Here is a 16,034-nt window from a genome sequence, read left to right as displayed (position 1 = left end):
AAATGTTCAATTTTAATTCCCCATTCCATCTTCCTATCACTTAAAAAACAATGCTTACTTTACATCTATAAGTATTTTATATTTATTTTGGAATTTATCATAAATTTTGCTTGAATTTCAAATACACATCCATAGATCGTCATTAACTATTTGCAATTCAGTTTTAAATAGGTCGTAACATAAGTTTGACTTGCAAGCAAAACAGAAACGAACAAAATGTATCTAAAAATGTGAATACTTAAGTGACTCAATATTTTATATGCTGTCTTCATGTACATAGATAATATATAACAATTACGATTACAAAAAAACACGACATTTCATGTGACTGCAGGACAGTGACGGCGGAAAAAGGGGGTTTGGACATGGGACAGGGGACAGGGGGCGGAGGAGCACAGCTTGGGTGAAAAATGAATTTCGCTTTCTTGTTGTCTCTGGTCGAGGCGACGAGGGAAAAAGTTCTATAATGTAAGCGTTAAATATATTATTTATATTATGTTTGTTATATATAAGATCGTATATATGTATGTGTGTGTGTGTGTGTGTGAGTGTGTGCGAGTGGGTGTTGCGTGTGTGAGGGAGTGGGGGATATTCCCATATCGTTTTAATGTCTTAAAGAACTAGAAAACATCATCATCAGCAGCAGCAGCATCATCATCAGTGTCATCCCTTTCGCCTGGTTAATCTGGCTTAGTATCAGAATCCAATTATTTCACAGGACGCACACACAATAATTTAGTCTAGATACTCGTATTTGGAGGCATATATCATACGATTAAGATGTCCTGTCTTCCCAATCCGCTGCAGCTGTGTATCGAAGGCATCGGAGGCCGCTTAGTTTTCCATTTGTTTATCATATTTTCATTGGTTTTTTTTTTTGTTGTTCTTAGTTTCAGTTTAGTTCCAAGTTGGGTTTTGCTCCGTTAATAAATATTGTTAATGCATTTGCATTAATGTTTTTGTGTTATCATTACAGTAATTATTTGTAATAAAGACGACGGCATTCTAGGAATTGTTTATGCACAAAAGCAAATAGTTATTAGTTCCATGCTCCAATGCTAGCTTTAGTTTCATGTTTTTGTTTGCTTCTATTTTGTGTTAAGCTATTTCAATGTTTATTTAATGTTCCTTCTCCATCTCCCTCTCTCTGGCGCGGCTATCGTCTCTTTCTGTCCCAGTTTAGCAGGATGAGTGCTTGAGTTCGTGGTTGATTGATTGATTATCCTTTTGATTTGATCAGATCCCGGGAAGGCAGAGTGTTCCTTAGTACCTGCTGTTGTTAAACTGCGAGTTAATGGCCGTATTAACGGCCGAGGAGGCAGCCTCCTGGACGTGCTGGTTGCGCAGAAACTCGGTGGTGAACTCAGCCTGGGCCTTGGCCATACTGGCCCCTGTGCTGCGGTAGATCGAGTGAATCTTGGTGATCATCAGCACATTGGCCACGGCCACCGCTGTGAAACAGAAGGCCACGTTCAGCAGCAGAATGCCGACGATAATTCCCGACGCATTGCCGTCGAACTGCCGGATGGCCGTAATAAAGCCACAGTAGCCCATCTTGTTGAAGCCCACCGCCTGCACAATCGAGTACAGCGTTTGAAAGAAGTAGATGAAGAAGAAGACCATGAAGTTGAAGCTCGAGTCGTTGCGGAACGCCTTGTACGCCGGTCGGAACCTGAAAAGAAAGCATAAGGTATCACATTATTCGCGAATCCGAAAGTCGGGCCTTAAGGAGCTTCTAGGTCTAAACTAACCAGCAGACATATGAGGCGGGCGAGAAGAGCATCGTGTAGAAGATGGCCAGGAAGAAGGTTTCGAACTCGCCAGCGTGGAACAGCAAAATTAGACCTCCAATCACGTTGGCCAACAACGTCATGGTGTAAACTGTTGGAGAAAGTATTAAAAATAGGCACATACAATCAACATAATGGTATACTCTGTATTTTAATGCTGATAACATGCAAATCATAGAAATTACATGATGTGCTATCGCCTCTTTGGTATGAAATTCAGCACAAAGGCACGTTTAATAACGGCATCGGTCTGTGGACGACACGCGATGACTAATCCCAACCTATGGCACCGCTTATCAGCGAAACCATGTAGAAAACACAGCCATAAAGCGTCAATACTTACAAATCCAAATGTAATACAATCGCTTGACCAGTTTCTGGAACTCGGGCGGTATCTCCACCTCGAAGTCCTGGTAGAAGCACGGCTTCACACAGAAGTTATCCGGCAGCGGTGGCCAGTTGTTTAGCTGCGGCACATTGCCCTGCAGCTGCTGCTCGCGGCGGTCCAGCTCGGCGGCCTTGCGGTCCAACTCCTCCTGCCGGCGCTAGATAAAATACAAATCATACTATTATCTTCCGTTTGCAAATACATTTGACTTTAGCATAGCATATGGTAAATACTTTAAATCTCATTCCCTTACATCTTTAGGAAAACAAAGGCTATATTCATCGATAGAAGTTCACATCGAAATCTTGAAATAGATAAACTATTATCTTAACACATAAGACATTTGACCTGTCTATAGTTCATATAATATCTGATTCTGTACAAGAATGGTGCATAAAAAACTAAAGCCACCAAGGCATACGTATTTAGGTCTAGCAACTAGTATTTCTTGTATTTTCGTGTACGGCCGAAGAAGCCAAGTAAATCAAGAGAAACCGCAGTTGGTACAGTGAATATTCGACACGCCAACCAATAGCTGCTTGTAGTCTCAGCCAGATAAATGCCCCAAAGCGGATACATCGTTGGCAGATTGAGATAAGTCCGGCTATCTTTGTGACTCTTGATGGAAAGTAAGATGTGATAAGCCTATACGCCCTAATCCGGCACTCTTTGAAAGTGATTACTGTGCAGACTTTAAGGGCAGTGGAACGGGGTGGTGTGGTCTATTTCGGTTTTTTCCGAGTGTCGAGTGTATCTCAAGACTCTACGAGATGTGGTTTTAGAGTAATGCGGATGTGGCGGGTGCCGGCACACCGCAGAGTGCTCACTGTTGTGTGGGCGGTAACGCGAGACGCCCGGCCAAGTGGGTTACCTGCAGCTCCTCCGAGGTGATCTGTATGCTGGTGCTCGGCGCCGAGGCGCCCAGGGAACTGGTCTGCGGGGGCGGAATGTTCTGCGACAGCGGCTGGACCACCGCCGCCGTGTTCGTCGAGTTGATCTGCAGCTGCGGCTTGGCCTGCTCCTCGAACGGATTGTAATCCTCGAGGGAAACGAGGGCGGCGCCGCTCTGGAGTCGCCGCGCCTGCTGGATGGCGGGGTCCTGCGGGGGAAATCGGGAAGTCCCAATCAGAAACCAATTCATTCAACATATGTGACGAATGCACCCAACACACACACACTCACTGGCACGTACACAAGCACCATCACCGTTGCGTACGTGTGCGTGTGTGTGTGATGGGATTTTTCTTCGGCTTCCGCGCTCTCTCTCCTCGCTCTTTTATCGCCTTACCGCAAACGGATTGTCCAGATTAGGCTCCCCGAAGGGATTCTCGTCGAGACCGGAGCCGGACATGGGTATTCTACTTTGGATAAGGCTGTTCGATGACCAGGAAAACGCACTGACTCGCACTTTACTTTTGGCTGTGTATATTTTCCCTATGACTCTGCTCAGTTATCGCTGTCGGTGTTAGTGATGGGCCAGCATCGATAAGCTATCGTTGGAAATTACAGTGTGGCCCTTAGCTATCGCATTAATAACATAATATATTAAACGTTATTTAAATTATAAATGTTACTAAATTTGGCAGCGATCCAAATTATCTAACACCATTAGCATTAATCTGTAATTGTCAGAAATGTGAATATATCGTGTCGACCGGAACTAGTCCAGCCGAAGCAGCTCCGTGGAACCAGTTCCCATCGCTGGTGCCGCCATTCCGCAATTGGAATTCTAGTGTTTTGGGTTGCGAATCGATTCATTTACCGCTGCCCGCGTCTCCAATTCGGTTGTGTGCGATTCTGTCTGCTCCGCATCCAAGTCCAACTCCCAATCCTAGCAAGAATGTCGAAGCCCAGCTACAAAGTCGGTGAGTTGCGTTATAAATAAACCCAAAGGGATGGGAAACATTCGAATCGAATCTCCGGCCGGCAACAGGCAACATGTGCTGGTGAATCGCATCCATCCAAGAGCACATGTTTCTGAGGTTAAAATAGCGGCCAAACGGAGGAAAGCACGTTGTTGCCGGGAAAAAAAACGTAAAAATGGTATAAATCAACAGTGCCCGCTTATCTGACCCTATCTCCCTTTTATTTACACACTCGACAGCCGATATCAGTCTGGCAGAATGGGGACGCAAGGCGATCATCATTGCGGAGAACGAGATGCCCGGCCTGATGGCCTGCAGGAAGAAGTACGGCCCGTCTAAGCCCCTGAAGGGCGCCCGCATCACCGGCTGCCTGCACATGACCGTCCAGACCGCCGTCCTCATCGAGACCCTCGTCGAACTGGGCGCTCAGGTGGGTTCCATGCCTGTTTGGCGCTTGAGATGATGATATGCATCGTGTCATTCAAAATATATGCCCAAATCCAGGGCTGAACAGGCAGGATCGTACATAATGATATACTAAAAACCTTAATTCGGTTAGGGATACTACAAAAATCTGAATACCATAGTTCCATTACACAAAAGATGCATAATACTTCACTTATTAAGTTTTTAAAGTATGTAAAAATGTAGAAAGATAGGTATCTCCAAGCACTGACCAAGGGCTGGTCCCTTATCATCTTTTGTTTACGCACCATTTGAATAACAAAACTTTCGTTTAACAGGGGGGCAAGTTCAAGGCATCCAAGATAAGAGCATCAGATTGTTACTTCCTCTGACACAGCACCTTTTGCTTTTCAATCCTCGCACATGGCAACTATATCGAACAAAATGCTATGTCCTGAAACCCCCTTAAAAGTATTTAGTCATTGATCATTGATCCTCTTCCAATATACTTAATGCATCTCACTCTGTAAATATCCATCCCAACTGCAACGCATTGAACTACATTTCCATTTTTCCCCAGGTCCAATGGTCCAGTTGCAACATCTTCAGCACCCAGGATAACGCTGCGGCGGCCATCGCTGCAACAGGCGTGCCCGTTTACGCCTGGAAGGGTGAGACCGATGAGGAGTACTTGTGGTGCATCGAGCAGACGCTGGTCTTCCCCGACGGCCAGCCCCTGAACATGATCCTGGACGATGGCGGCGACCTGACCAACCTGGTGCACGAAAAGTTCCCCGAGTACCTGAAGAACATCAAGGGCCTCAGCGAGGAGACGACCACCGGTGTCCACAACCTGTACAAGATGTTCAAGGACGGTCGTCTCGGTGTCCCGGCCATCAATGTCAACGACTCGGTGACCAAGAGCAAGTTCGACAATCTGTATGGCTGCCGTGAGTCCCTGATCGATGGCATCAAGCGGGCCACGGACGTCATGATCGCCGGCAAGGTATGCTGCGTGGCCGGATACGGTGATGTTGGCAAGGGCTGTGCCCAGGCGCTGAAGGGATTCGGGGGTCGGGTGATCGTCACCGAGGTCGATCCCATCAACGCCTTGCAGGCGGCGATGGAGGGCTATGAGGTGACCACCATGGAGGAGGCCAGCAAGGAGGCTTCCATCTTTGTGACCACCACCGGCTGCCGGGACATCATCACCAGCGTGCACTTGCTACAGATGCCCGACGATGCCATCGTGTGCAACATCGGTCACTTTGACATCGAGATCGATGTGGACTGGCTAAACGCAAATGCCAAGGAGAAGGTGAACGTGAAGCCCCAGGTGGATCGCTACACCATGCAGAGTGGCAAGCACATCATCCTGCTGGCCGAGGGTCGTCTGGTGAATTTGGGCTGTGCCCACGGCCATCCCAGCTTCGTGATGTCCAACTCCTTCACCAACCAGGTGCTCGCCCAGATCGAGTTGTGGACCAAGTCCGACCAGTACGCCGTTGGTGTGCACGTCCTGCCCAAGATCCTCGACGAAGAGGTGGCCAGTCTCCATCTGGACAAGCTGGGCGTCAAGCTGACCAAGCTGACGGAGAAGCAGGCCAGCTACCTGGGCGTCTCACAGAGCGGTCCCTTCAAGCCAGACCATTACCGGTACTGATTACCGTTACCGATTCGCCAACCGGTTCCGCACCCGAATCGGGCCGCGGCGCCGGGGACGAGGGACCCACACTAGTTATCTATTGTTTGCGCGTTTAACTGTTCACCTAAGCTACAATAAAAACCCATCTCACGTTCTCTCAGCGAGAGAAACGCCAACACAGCTCCAATGTTTTCTTTCGCCCCTATAAGCGGGGCATATTGGTTTGTAAAATACGAAAAACTTGGAAGCAATGTTTTTTGTACTGCATTAAATTGGTGGGTTATTTTTGTACTATACAAGCTACCAAACTGTTTAGAGTAAGGAATATTCAAAATCGTAAAATGCTAAGTCATTATCTAAAACATCTCTTATTTTAAAGCACGTGTTCACCATCAAAAACATACGTTCTGTGAAGGCAATCTGATTGAAGAATTACAACTTGAAAAAACAGTGACTATACAAATTAGGACTAAACAAGATCAAGGGCGAACCGAAACATCTGGAAGAAATTCATTAATTTGATAAGCAAAACTAGGCCCGAAAAATCTACCAAAAATATTCTTCCAAATCACATACATACGTAAGCAAATTTGGTCTGATAATAGCTGACATAGCTTCAAGCTCATGTGCAACTATTTATAAACAATATTGCAGAGGCTCAAACGAAAAATAAGTAAACTAAAATTGATATATACATATGTATATATTCATATTCCTATTAATTTAATATTTGTAATATGTTTATTTTATTATAAAATCACTTATTTTGTGTCCCCTTTAAAATTCACTCACGTCCAGGCAATTTTACGATATTTTGCTTATCGTTTTCTGCATCATCCCAATTGCAATGTAGGGGATTCGAGGTGAGAGATGGCCGACTCTCGCAGATCCCGTTGATTACCAGCTGGTCGTCGTCGCCATCCCGCTCCCTCTCGCGAGCCATATCATGCCGCCATCTCGCTCCGACCTGCAATTGCAGTTGTAAACCGCTGTTTTGTGATATTTCACGCTCACTACAGTTGGAGCACTTGTTGCGTGCGAAAACATTCCGGCTTACCCAAATTACATCACCCAAGTGGCGATGAAAATAATGTCACCACACGGACGTCCTGGTTGGGCTTGGGGCTACCTGCTGTTTACCCTGGCACTGGGATTCGCATCCACCCACGGCTGGATGGCCCACTTTCGTCCAGCTGCGCTTACGTTGCAGATGGAGAGCGGGGATCGGGTGCAGCTAAAGCTGGAGAATGTGGCACCGTCCACGCTGCAGCAGACGGCGCGTTACCACTTCCGCCTGGAAAGTGTGGACACGGATTTGGCCAGTGTGCCCGGGGAGAATGCCACGATACCCCTGGATGTGTTCAGCACGGAAACACGCGACTGGACGGGTGACATAGTGGTTAATGCCCATTTCCTGGGACAGACCAAGATCCAAGTGAAGCTGTACGATAACCAGCGAAACACCAGTGAACTGCCCACCAATTGGAGCAACGACAGCACGCTGGACGTGAAGATCAAGCGGCCGAAACGTGTGGCGGATAGCATATTCCTGGGCACCATAATACTGCTAATGTCGTTGCTGTACATCAGCTTTGGTGCCGCCCTGAATCTGGACGTGTTGAGGGGTCTGATCATCCGGCCAACCGGTCCGTGCACCGCACTCACTTTGCAGGTGGTGGGCATGCCTCTGCTCAGCTACGCCCTCGGCGTGTTCGTCTTCCCCCAGGCGCCGACCATGCAGCTGGGCCTCTTCTTCACCGGCATCTCGCCCAGCGGGGGGGCATCGAACACCTGGTCCGCCGTTCTCGGCGGGAATATACATCTGTCGGTGTTGATGACCACCGTTTCCAATGTGGCGGCCTTCGCCACCATACCGTTGTGGACCATCACACTTGGCCAACTGATCTTCCAGCGTGCGGGCATTAAGGTGCCTTACGGCAAAATCGCCTCCTACAGCAGCAGCCTGATCCTTCCGCTTCTGCTCGGACTGCTTGTCCAGAAGAGAATGCCCAAAACCGCCAGGGTGCTGGTCCGCCTGCTCAAGCCCATCTCCGCCTTCATCATCCTGTTCATCATCGTATTCGCGATCATCAACAACTTTTACCTCTTCTATTTGTTCTCCTGGCAGGTGAGTTGGATTCTCTTCTCTACTAGTTTCTTGATACATCTTGGGATGTAATTTTTTGATCATTTGCAAAGGTCGATAAGGTGCATATTCATATTTATATCGATCTCGTTACCCACTCTTATTGAACAACGTTTAGAAAATAGCATTAGTTGAATGTACATGTTAATTGTTCTCTATTCGAGCTATTCCTTAATATTTTAGGTGAAACGGACACATAAGTGCAACATGTATTAAGCTATTGGAAACTTTAACGCTCCTTTCCAGATCATTGTCGCTGGCATAGCTCTACCGGGTCTGGGCTACATCTTCGCCTACCTGGCAGCCAAGCTGCTGCACCAAAATTCCGCCGACGCCCTGACCATCGCCATTGAGACGGGCATCCAGAACACGGGCATCGCCATCTTCCTGCTAACGACCACGCTGGAATCGCCGGAGGCGGACATCACCACGGTGGTGCCGGTATCGGTGGCCGTGATGACGCCGCTGCCCCTGCTGGGCATCTATCTGTACAAACGATGCTGGGGAGGCAAGCCAATCAGCGAACTCCAGGCATCCACCTCCGAAGCGGAGCGGATAACTGGGACAATACATTAGCATTTCTATAGCATAGCAAGGCTATAACACAAATATTTTTTTTGTACATATTCGTTATTTTTATAGCTTATACATTGTGGTAGCATGTAGACAAGGCTGAGATGCTGGTTAAGTTTGCGACCAAGGTATTCCGCAAATCTTAGGCGTATTATACTCCAGAATTTCATACACCTAGGACTCACCCAAACTTGTTGGGATAATCATATTACAAATAAATGAATTTATTCATTTTGTGCAAACATTATGGGCTATTTCTTTTTTAACATATTTTATACAACCTTTGCGCTAGTTTATATCGTTAAGCATTAAGGAACAACCAATTAAATTTTCATTACCCAAAAGTTCCGACTTGATTTTATAACAATTTAATTTTAGAAGTTGGGCGGCAAACTTTTATGCAAAGTTTCAAAGATTATCAATAGCGGCACAGAAAACCATAGACATGTGCAATGAATATCAAGCGTAGATCATTGATACAACAGATATTCTATGTCTAGCAAAAAAGTATTTCCATCGGGGATCATTGGCTGCCCATGGTGTACGCCAAAAGCGCTGCCTCATCCAAAGTCACCACCTCGGTGGTCAGTGATTGAAGGATCTTCAGCAGGGCAAAGATGGTGTGCGCGCCGAGATTCAGTTGGCGGAATTCATATAGAACACGCATGTAGTTAATGGTGCCCGTGCTCAGGTCCACTCCATTCAACATATTCGGCAACAGGTTATAGTAATTGATCACGCAGAAGGCTCGCTGCAAGTCCGGTCCACTGACGGTAGTCACATAGCTGGGATCCAGTCGCTTTCGACTGAGGAACTCGCGCAGCGGTAGGCACAACTCGCGCGTAGAGTTCTCCATTTCCTGCTTGAAGAGCTCTTGCATCATTTGGATGAGCTCCACCGAGATGAGCGAATGTTCCGACTCCTGGCTGCGACTCAAATAGGCATCGATGAGCTTCAACTGCCACACATCGATGTTGTTCAGCATGGACTTGGTTACGTGCTAAGGGCAAAGAAATTTATATTTGCGATCAGATGACGCCAAAATGGATCCACTTACATCATATAGCGTTAGGTAAACTGGCAGCAAATGCATGCGATCCTTCACGACCGCATTGTAGAAGAGCAGCATCATCTGGTGGCGCTTCACCAGCTCCGGATAACTCAAATTCGTGCCCTTGGTGGCCAGGCAACGACTTAGGAACTGCTTGACCATGCATTCGCTGGCAAACTGCTGCAGGTCGTTCATGTCAATCTGCCAACAGATGCTCTGTTCCATCGTCAATGTCTGGGCCAGCATACTCTTCAGCCTGTCCGGATCCTCCAAGTGAGAAAGGCAGCCCGTTCGCTTCTTAATATCGATTGGTGTACTCATCTCCAGCGCCTTTTCCAACTGATGCCAGTTGCGCGATCGCTCGAAACACACTGGCCAATAGTTCTCGTCGTCCACCACCACCTGCTGTAGGCTGCTCAGCACTGGCAGAATGCAGGGAGCGATGGGCAGGCGGCGCATCTCGGTGGCACCCACCTCCAGCACGGATATGTTGGCCAGACACAGCTGATTGGTGTCGATGTCCCGGGGCAGGAACAGGCGCGGCTCAACAGCCAGTACATAGAGATGTCTCAGCGCTTGCAGATGGTACCTAGGAATATAATGGTGGCGCTAAGTGTGCTACCTCTTTGCTGCGAACCGCAATCGATCCTTACCGATTGTCGTTGCTGTGTATGGGAAACTTGGGGAAGAAGGCGCAGACCAGGGCAGCAATCGACTCCGGTGTCTTGGCAATGGTGAAGCGACCTGCGCCGAGGAATAGCAGGCCCAGCGACATGTGTATGGCCATGTGGGAGCCGTAGGTTATGTGCGGATACTGCGGTCCCACTCGCGATCTGAGATACCGAATTATGCGAAGAATTTCGCAGTTGCCGGAGCCGGCGAACACCAGGGAGATCGAGATGAGCAGCACCATCAGGCAGCTCTCTACGGTTGTGCGACCGGCACATTCGCCCATCGGCGTGCCGGGGAACCCAAGGAACTCCTTGATCACCGCTCGCAGTGTGGCGAAGGCCACCATATCCTCAGTGCCCGCGTACTTGAGACCAATGCAGAAAGCAGCACCAGCCATGATGTTGCAATAGGCTTGCCTAGACAAGAGCATCTTAGTCGTATCTGATTATTTAATATTCAACTATAGTTGCTTACGTGATGGCCTCGTAGTCCACATCATTGTCATCGGAGGGATGCTCATCTTCGCGGGACGGGAGTCTCAGGTGAACTCGGAGTATTTGTGGAAACTGTGCCTGGAACCACTCGTTGTCCGGCCGGATATTCTGCCACAGGATCAGGCCCCTGGCAATGGTGCGCAGCAGGAGGAAATCAGGACGCACCATGTCCAGTAGATATCGCGAATCCGGCGGCTGCATCCATTCGGCAATAGCCGCGTTCCCAGAGTTGAAGAACATAAGCCCCAGGGCAAGCGTGGCACCCGGAGCAGTGACATCTATGTTGACACTATCGCCTTCACGAACTTGAAACGAGGCCAGTCGGTATTTCTCCTTCTGGGAGCCGCAAATGGGTCGCTTTACTCCACCCACCATGTAGTAGTGTAGCGTATCCGGCAGTTGGAGGTCCCTTAGTCCCGCCGGCGATTCACCCTGGCCCAGGGTGACCAATCCGAGGGACAGACCAGCTGTCATGGCATACGATTCGCGCTCCACGCTGTTCTCCATTTCAGGGCCTGGAGGACGGCCAATCTCCTGGAGCAGCACCTCGGCTATGTGACGCTTTGCTGATCCTTGATAGAGCAAACCAATGCCCATTAAAGCAGCCACTTGTGTGCTTTGCGGTATGTCCAACTCCATGGCGGTGGCTGGGAGCAGTGCCTCCAAGTGAACACTCAACAACTTTGTGGTTTTCGTATCCATGGTGCCGCGATGCGCGGCGGATATGCCCAGCAGCAGCCCCACATTGGTCATCTCATCGCATTTAACCAAATACTTATAGACACTCATGAAGGACAGGGTCTTCAGGTGACCATTTAAGCCCAAGGCCATGAGGAAACCAGCATGCTCCAGGGCATTGTTCGCCTGCGTTTTGGGCTTATTGTAGACAATCCAATTTGAGTCTATGTCCTGAGCCTGGGTCGAGATCTTCAGCCCTGTGGCCACACCATTGTGGAACGATGGCCACATTTGCATATTTGCGGGGAACTCGATCTGCTGCATTTCGATGGTGGTGCCCTTCAGCGGCTCCCTGCCCACCAGGCACAATTTGGGCATGGACAAGCTGTCGCTTGGCCGCGGTATCATCGTTCTCAGGGTGAACATGCCTCTGCCCAGTGGCAGCGTCATTGTACGAGCACACAGTGCAAACAGTTGCTTCTCCTGCTCCTCAATGAACTCGTGATCGCTGGTTCCCGGCGCCTGCTGCACTTCAATGACCACCGGTTCCGAGCTGTTGAGCAGACGACGCACTTCCTCCACCCGCATGTCATCGGGAAAACGCAGCCGCAGCAGTTTTGTGTCCATGTTGTCCATGTCGTCGTGACGCAATTGGTCCGGCGTATCAGTTTCTGATCCTCCGTTCGGTGGACACCTCGCTGACAGGGAATCTTCCTTGTAGACCCGGCCACAATGCGGTTGCCCAGTGCTCGTTTCTAGGAATGGCAGCTGAGCGTGAGCCGCCAATTCCGGACGCAGGATAAGTTCATAGGTGGCCATGCTGCAGCCCATGGGCGGCGATAGTCGTGCCTCCTCCAGAGCCTCCGCTACGATCAGATGCACTGCCGCCGGGAATCTTTCAATGTCGCGCCGCGTCAATCGCATGGCCAGGAGCAGCTCAAGCATCTGGTGACTCCGCGGAGAATCCGCCGTGATACTGCGCTTAGCCCGCCGTGGATAGTTGCTCTGAACGGCTTCGGGGATCTCGAGCAGCTGCCACCAGTGCTTGAGTCGCTCCTGCCCGTGAGCCACCAGTGAAACGAGCTGTAGTAAATTGCGACTCCTCTCGTTAACGCACTCCAAAAAGCTGTAAGGCATCACCTCCTCCTCGCCGACGATAATGTGCTCCAGTTGGGCAAACACACTGGGCGCCGGAACCCTCAGAAGCTCCTGGTGCAGCATCATAGCTCCATGCTCAGAACCCAGCAACGAGAGCTTGCCCGTGCGATTCGAGAGTTCCGGAAAGTCCAGAATGTAGTGTAGCACATAGCTGTCCAGCTGCATATCGATGGCCAGCTGGTGAAGGAACTGAAAGGAGTCGGAAGGAGATAGTGTAATGCACCCACTGATGGATTTATTAAGTTATCCACCTACCGTTGCCAGATATGGAAGCGCTGCATAGAAGACAGCGTCCAGTTTGAGATCCTCGTACAGTAAATGCAGGCTGAAGAAGATGGCGGGTATCATTTGGAAGAGCGGCGCACTGATGTTCACGCTGTAGCTGTGGCCATCGGCTCCACAGGGAGCCAGTGTCGTCTGGAGCAGCAGGAACTCCCAGTCGTCGTCCGTGAAATCCTCGCAATCATTGTATTTTCTCCGTTTCTTCGGCTCATCTTGAGCGCCCAGTGTGGAATTGGAACTGCAATTCGAACCGTCACCCGATCCCGTCGCAGCAACGCCTCCGAATTGAGTGTGCAGAGTTGGCGTGGCACACCTACCGTAGCTCTCGCCCGCATCCACATCTGGTGCAGCAGTCAGACCCATTAGGGCGAGCAGTGTGGACCGGAATAGCAGCCATTCCTGCTCTATGGAGTAGTCTCTGGATCCCGGCGGATTCCTGGCACTGTACCAACGGATCACAAAGTGCAGGAACTGTGCCGGATTTAGAACCTGCCGTAGAGTAGCCACACACCTGGTGAGCAATCGTGTGTCGTTTAGAAAAGGCAGCGCTATTCTGAGCATTCTGCCCGTGACATAAACCAGAGTCAATCTATTTCCCGCCGGATCTCTCAGGGATTTGCAGACATTGTGAGCCTGCCGCTGTGTGTAGGACACCGGCTGCGGTTGGATGGGCGACAGCATGTGCAGCTCCTCATCGAAGGCAGGCACATGGCCCGGAGCTTTTGTGGGGAGTAGGCTGCTTCTTCGCACCTCTACGAAAGAACTGCTGACGGTCGGATCGCAGCCTGCAAGTTCAGCTGCCACCGGTGTTTTCACAAGAGATGGAGCCGACGGAGGTGCCGCAGCAGCTACGGGCGTAACCAGCGGTGTGGGAATGGAGGTCGGCGCTAGCAACGGCGTAATGTGCACCTTGGAAATGAGCACAGTACCAGTATATAGAATCAAGCTCCCACTCGGATCGAGGACGGCAATCATGTGCATTCTGTCGAGACCCACTGCATCCTTGGCGGCCAGCGTGGAGGCGAGTGTGGAGAGCTGCACCTCGCTGGTTCCGTAGCCAGTGAGGCGGACCAACTGAAGGCGGCAGGAGCGGGGCAGCAGGTAGCACAGAAAGGTCTGACCCACCAAATCCGTGTGGATAAATGCTCGGGTGGCTATCTCGCAGAATTCTCGTTGTCTAAGGGACATACAATTTTAGTACTGAAAATCACATCTTTCTAATATTACAGACGTTCCGTAAATGTTCTCCGTCCAGATGTGCTCCAGACACAATTCCGGTTCAATGGGCTTTGCTGGCTTCACGTGCGTCATCTTGCGTATATCCTTCCCGGACATGGATTGCTGGCTAATGCTGCTCTGCAGTTGACTCAGTGGAGTGCCCAGGGAAGCGCGACTTAACGGGAGTAAAGGGAAACCAATAAATAAGTGTTGGATGCTGGGGACTTAAACCTACTTGGACTGGCCGAGAACTCCGCTGAATGACTGCGACTGGCTGAGTCCGAACTTGGAGATGTTGGCCATGCCGGTGGTGGTGTTATTCCTGCCCATAAACGATATATTCGAGGCTTTTGACGTGGCTAACAATAAAACACAGTGAATAAATCGAATGCCGTCGCTCCCATTGCTGTCAACTCACCTCCAGTGTGCTTGGTGGAAGTGAAGCTATTGCTGGCCATCGATCTGGCTCCCAGTAGCGTCTGTCCCAGCTCCATCTGCTGGCTCACATAGTTGACCTCTTCGGGCGTGACCTTACGCAGGCGTGCCACGAAATGCTTGAAGAACTTGGCATCGTACAGCAGCACCAAATCCGACTCCTCGGTGGTGTAGACCACACTGTACACCGGTTCGGTCATGTAGCCGGTGTAGTTGGTGGCCGTCTTCAGGACGACGGGACAGGCCTCGTGCAGCGGATGCGACATGGAGAAGAGCCGCGGCATCGGAATGGACAGGTGCGATATCAAGGCATTGCTGGAATCCTTTTCCAACAGCAGGCCATGCTGGGTTTGCCACAGCTGTGACACAGGAAAGTCCAGATTGGCCAGGAAATCCTCGCCGTCGTTACAGTACACCCGCAGGGCGTCCTGATCCATCACACAGATGGCGGTCAGCTGGTCGTCCTCCGACTGGACAGCCGCCTTCAGCTGCGCCAGTCGTCCGCGCACAAAACTCCGATTCAGGAAGCAGGCGAAGCGCACCGGCGAATCGGTGGTAAAACACATGCGCTTGTACACCCCATTATCGGGATCATCGTCATCGTTGAAGCCCTGCGTCCACACCACCGTGTTTCGGTGCACGTACAGCTCCTCCTCGTTGTTCACCATATAGTCGCACATGGGCTCCTCGCGCCGCTCCGGCGGCGGATTCAGCAGGCTGTGCGGCAGCGACGTCAGCTGGGTGGCCGCCGCTGCCTGGGGACCACATCGCTTGGTCCGCTCGATCAACTGGCGTCGCCGGGCGGCCCGTTCCTCGGAGGCCTCGTAGTCATCGTACAGCTCCCGGACCGTCCACGACTCCTGGCCGCCGGGAGGGCAGTCCTCGCCGGCCGACGAGATGTTCACATTCTGGAGGCGCTGCAGCAGCAGGTGCTCCGTGGTGGGCAGTTGGTGGCGCGCCAATGGCTGGTCATGTGGACCCGGATGCTCCGCGGACGACTGACGGCCGCGCGGCACAAACTCCAGCGGCGGTTCTGCGACGGCGATCATGTCCGCATCGCCAGGTGCATCCAGAGTTGCGATTGCCGAGTTAATTAATTACAGTTTACTATTATCAAATAATTTAACCAATTATTTAAAAACTGTCATCGATTTTGGGAGGCGATAGGTAAATGATTGTATCGGGTTCGGCAGTGCTTCGGTATATATTCCTATCGATATCGATAAGGAAGCCG

The 16,034-nt window shown here is 50.3% G+C and overlaps 4 protein-coding genes across 5 annotated transcripts; 2 read left to right on the top strand and 2 right to left on the bottom strand.

Moving 5' to 3' along the window:
• Window positions 1-238: 238 nt before the first annotated feature.
• LOC6550801 (secretory carrier-associated membrane protein 5) lies at window positions 239-3,690 on the bottom strand. Its single transcript, XM_001978056.3, has 5 exons — window positions 3,467-3,690; window positions 3,050-3,277; window positions 2,134-2,335; window positions 1,752-1,881; window positions 239-1,672 (listed from the first exon to the last, which is right to left on the bottom strand). Exons 1-5 carry the CDS (start codon window positions 3,527-3,529, stop codon window positions 1,264-1,266), a joined length of 1,032 nt encoding a protein of 343 aa, XP_001978092.1. The 5' UTR covers window positions 3,530-3,690; the 3' UTR covers window positions 239-1,263.
• Window positions 3,691-3,857: 167 nt separating this feature from the next.
• LOC6550800 (adenosylhomocysteinase) lies at window positions 3,858-6,274 on the top strand. 2 transcript variants are annotated; one of them, XM_001978055.3, is made up of 3 exons: window positions 3,858-4,043; window positions 4,283-4,473; window positions 5,029-6,274. In XM_001978055.3, the coding sequence occupies exons 1-3, from the start codon at window positions 4,019-4,021 to the stop codon at window positions 6,109-6,111; spliced, it is 1,299 nt and encodes a 432-aa protein (XP_001978091.1). In that variant the 5' UTR covers window positions 3,858-4,018; the 3' UTR covers window positions 6,112-6,274. The 2 variants fall into 2 exon arrangements, with proteins under 2 accessions (XP_001978091.1, XP_026837610.1); XM_026981809.1 differs by lacking the exon at window positions 3,858-4,043 and adding an exon at window positions 4,051-4,212.
• An 803-nt stretch (window positions 6,275-7,077) lies between these two features.
• Window positions 7,078-9,048, top strand: LOC6550799 (P3 protein). The gene is made up of 2 exons (XM_001978054.3): window positions 7,078-8,221; window positions 8,486-9,048. The coding sequence occupies exons 1-2, from the start codon at window positions 7,175-7,177 to the stop codon at window positions 8,813-8,815; spliced, it is 1,377 nt and encodes a 458-aa protein (XP_001978090.2). The 5' UTR covers window positions 7,078-7,174; the 3' UTR covers window positions 8,816-9,048.
• LOC6550798 (anaphase-promoting complex subunit 1) lies at window positions 9,047-15,993 on the bottom strand. Its single transcript, XM_001978053.3, has 8 exons — window positions 14,784-15,993; window positions 14,601-14,724; window positions 14,379-14,540; window positions 13,121-14,324; window positions 11,010-13,054; window positions 10,517-10,951; window positions 9,870-10,452; window positions 9,047-9,812 (listed from the first exon to the last, which is right to left on the bottom strand). The coding sequence occupies exons 1-8, from the start codon at window positions 15,847-15,849 to the stop codon at window positions 9,336-9,338; spliced, it is 6,096 nt and encodes a 2,031-aa protein (XP_001978089.1). The 5' UTR covers window positions 15,850-15,993; the 3' UTR covers window positions 9,047-9,335.
• Window positions 15,994-16,034: the final 41 nt, after the last annotated feature.

This window comes from Drosophila erecta, unplaced genomic scaffold (genome assembly GCF_003286155.1).
Source record: "Drosophila erecta strain 14021-0224.00,06,07 unplaced genomic scaffold, DereRS2 tig00000126-arrow-pilon, whole genome shotgun sequence".
Classification (NCBI taxonomy): domain Eukaryota; kingdom Metazoa; phylum Arthropoda; class Insecta; order Diptera; family Drosophilidae; genus Drosophila; species Drosophila erecta.
Note: the sequence above shows the minus strand (reverse complement) of the source record. Positions and strands in the feature narration are given on the sequence as shown.

Bases quoted from the DNA above. Each gene is read 5' to 3' on its own strand.
- LOC6550800 (XM_026981809.1), top strand. From the start codon at position 4,074: ATGGGAAACATTCGAATCGAATCTCCGGCCGGCAACAGGCAACATGTG. The intron at 4,213-4,282 runs GTAAAAATGGTA...CACACTCGACAG, and splicing joins TTGTTGCCGGGAAAAAAAAC to CCGATATCAGTCTGGCAGAA. The intron at 4,474-5,028 runs GTGGGTTCCATG...ATTTTTCCCCAG, and splicing joins TCGTCGAACTGGGCGCTCAG to GTCCAATGGTCCAGTTGCAA.
- LOC6550798 (XM_001978053.3), bottom strand. From the start codon at position 15,849: ATGATCGCCGTCGCAGAACCGCCGCTGGAGTTTGTGCCGCGCGGCCGT. The intron at 14,325-14,378 runs GTCTGTAATATT...TATGTCCCTTAG, and splicing joins ACGGAGAACATTTACGGAAC to ACAACGAGAATTCTGCGAGA. The intron at 9,813-9,869 runs GTAAGTGGATCC...CTTTGCCCTTAG, and splicing joins TTTACCTAACGCTATATGAT to CACGTAACCAAGTCCATGCT.
- LOC6550801 (XM_001978056.3), bottom strand. From the start codon at position 3,529: ATGTCCGGCTCCGGTCTCGACGAGAATCCCTTCGGGGAGCCTAATCTG. The intron at 3,278-3,466 runs GTAAGGCGATAA...TTTCCCCCGCAG, and splicing joins ATCTGGACAATCCGTTTGCG to GACCCCGCCATCCAGCAGGC. The intron at 2,336-3,049 runs GTAACCCACTTG...TATTTTATCTAG, and splicing joins TCACCTCGGAGGAGCTGCAG to CGCCGGCAGGAGGAGTTGGA.
- LOC6550799 (XM_001978054.3), top strand. From the start codon at position 7,175: ATGAAAATAATGTCACCACACGGACGTCCTGGTTGGGCTTGGGGCTAC. The intron at 8,222-8,485 runs GTGAGTTGGATT...GCTCCTTTCCAG, and splicing joins TCTATTTGTTCTCCTGGCAG to ATCATTGTCGCTGGCATAGC.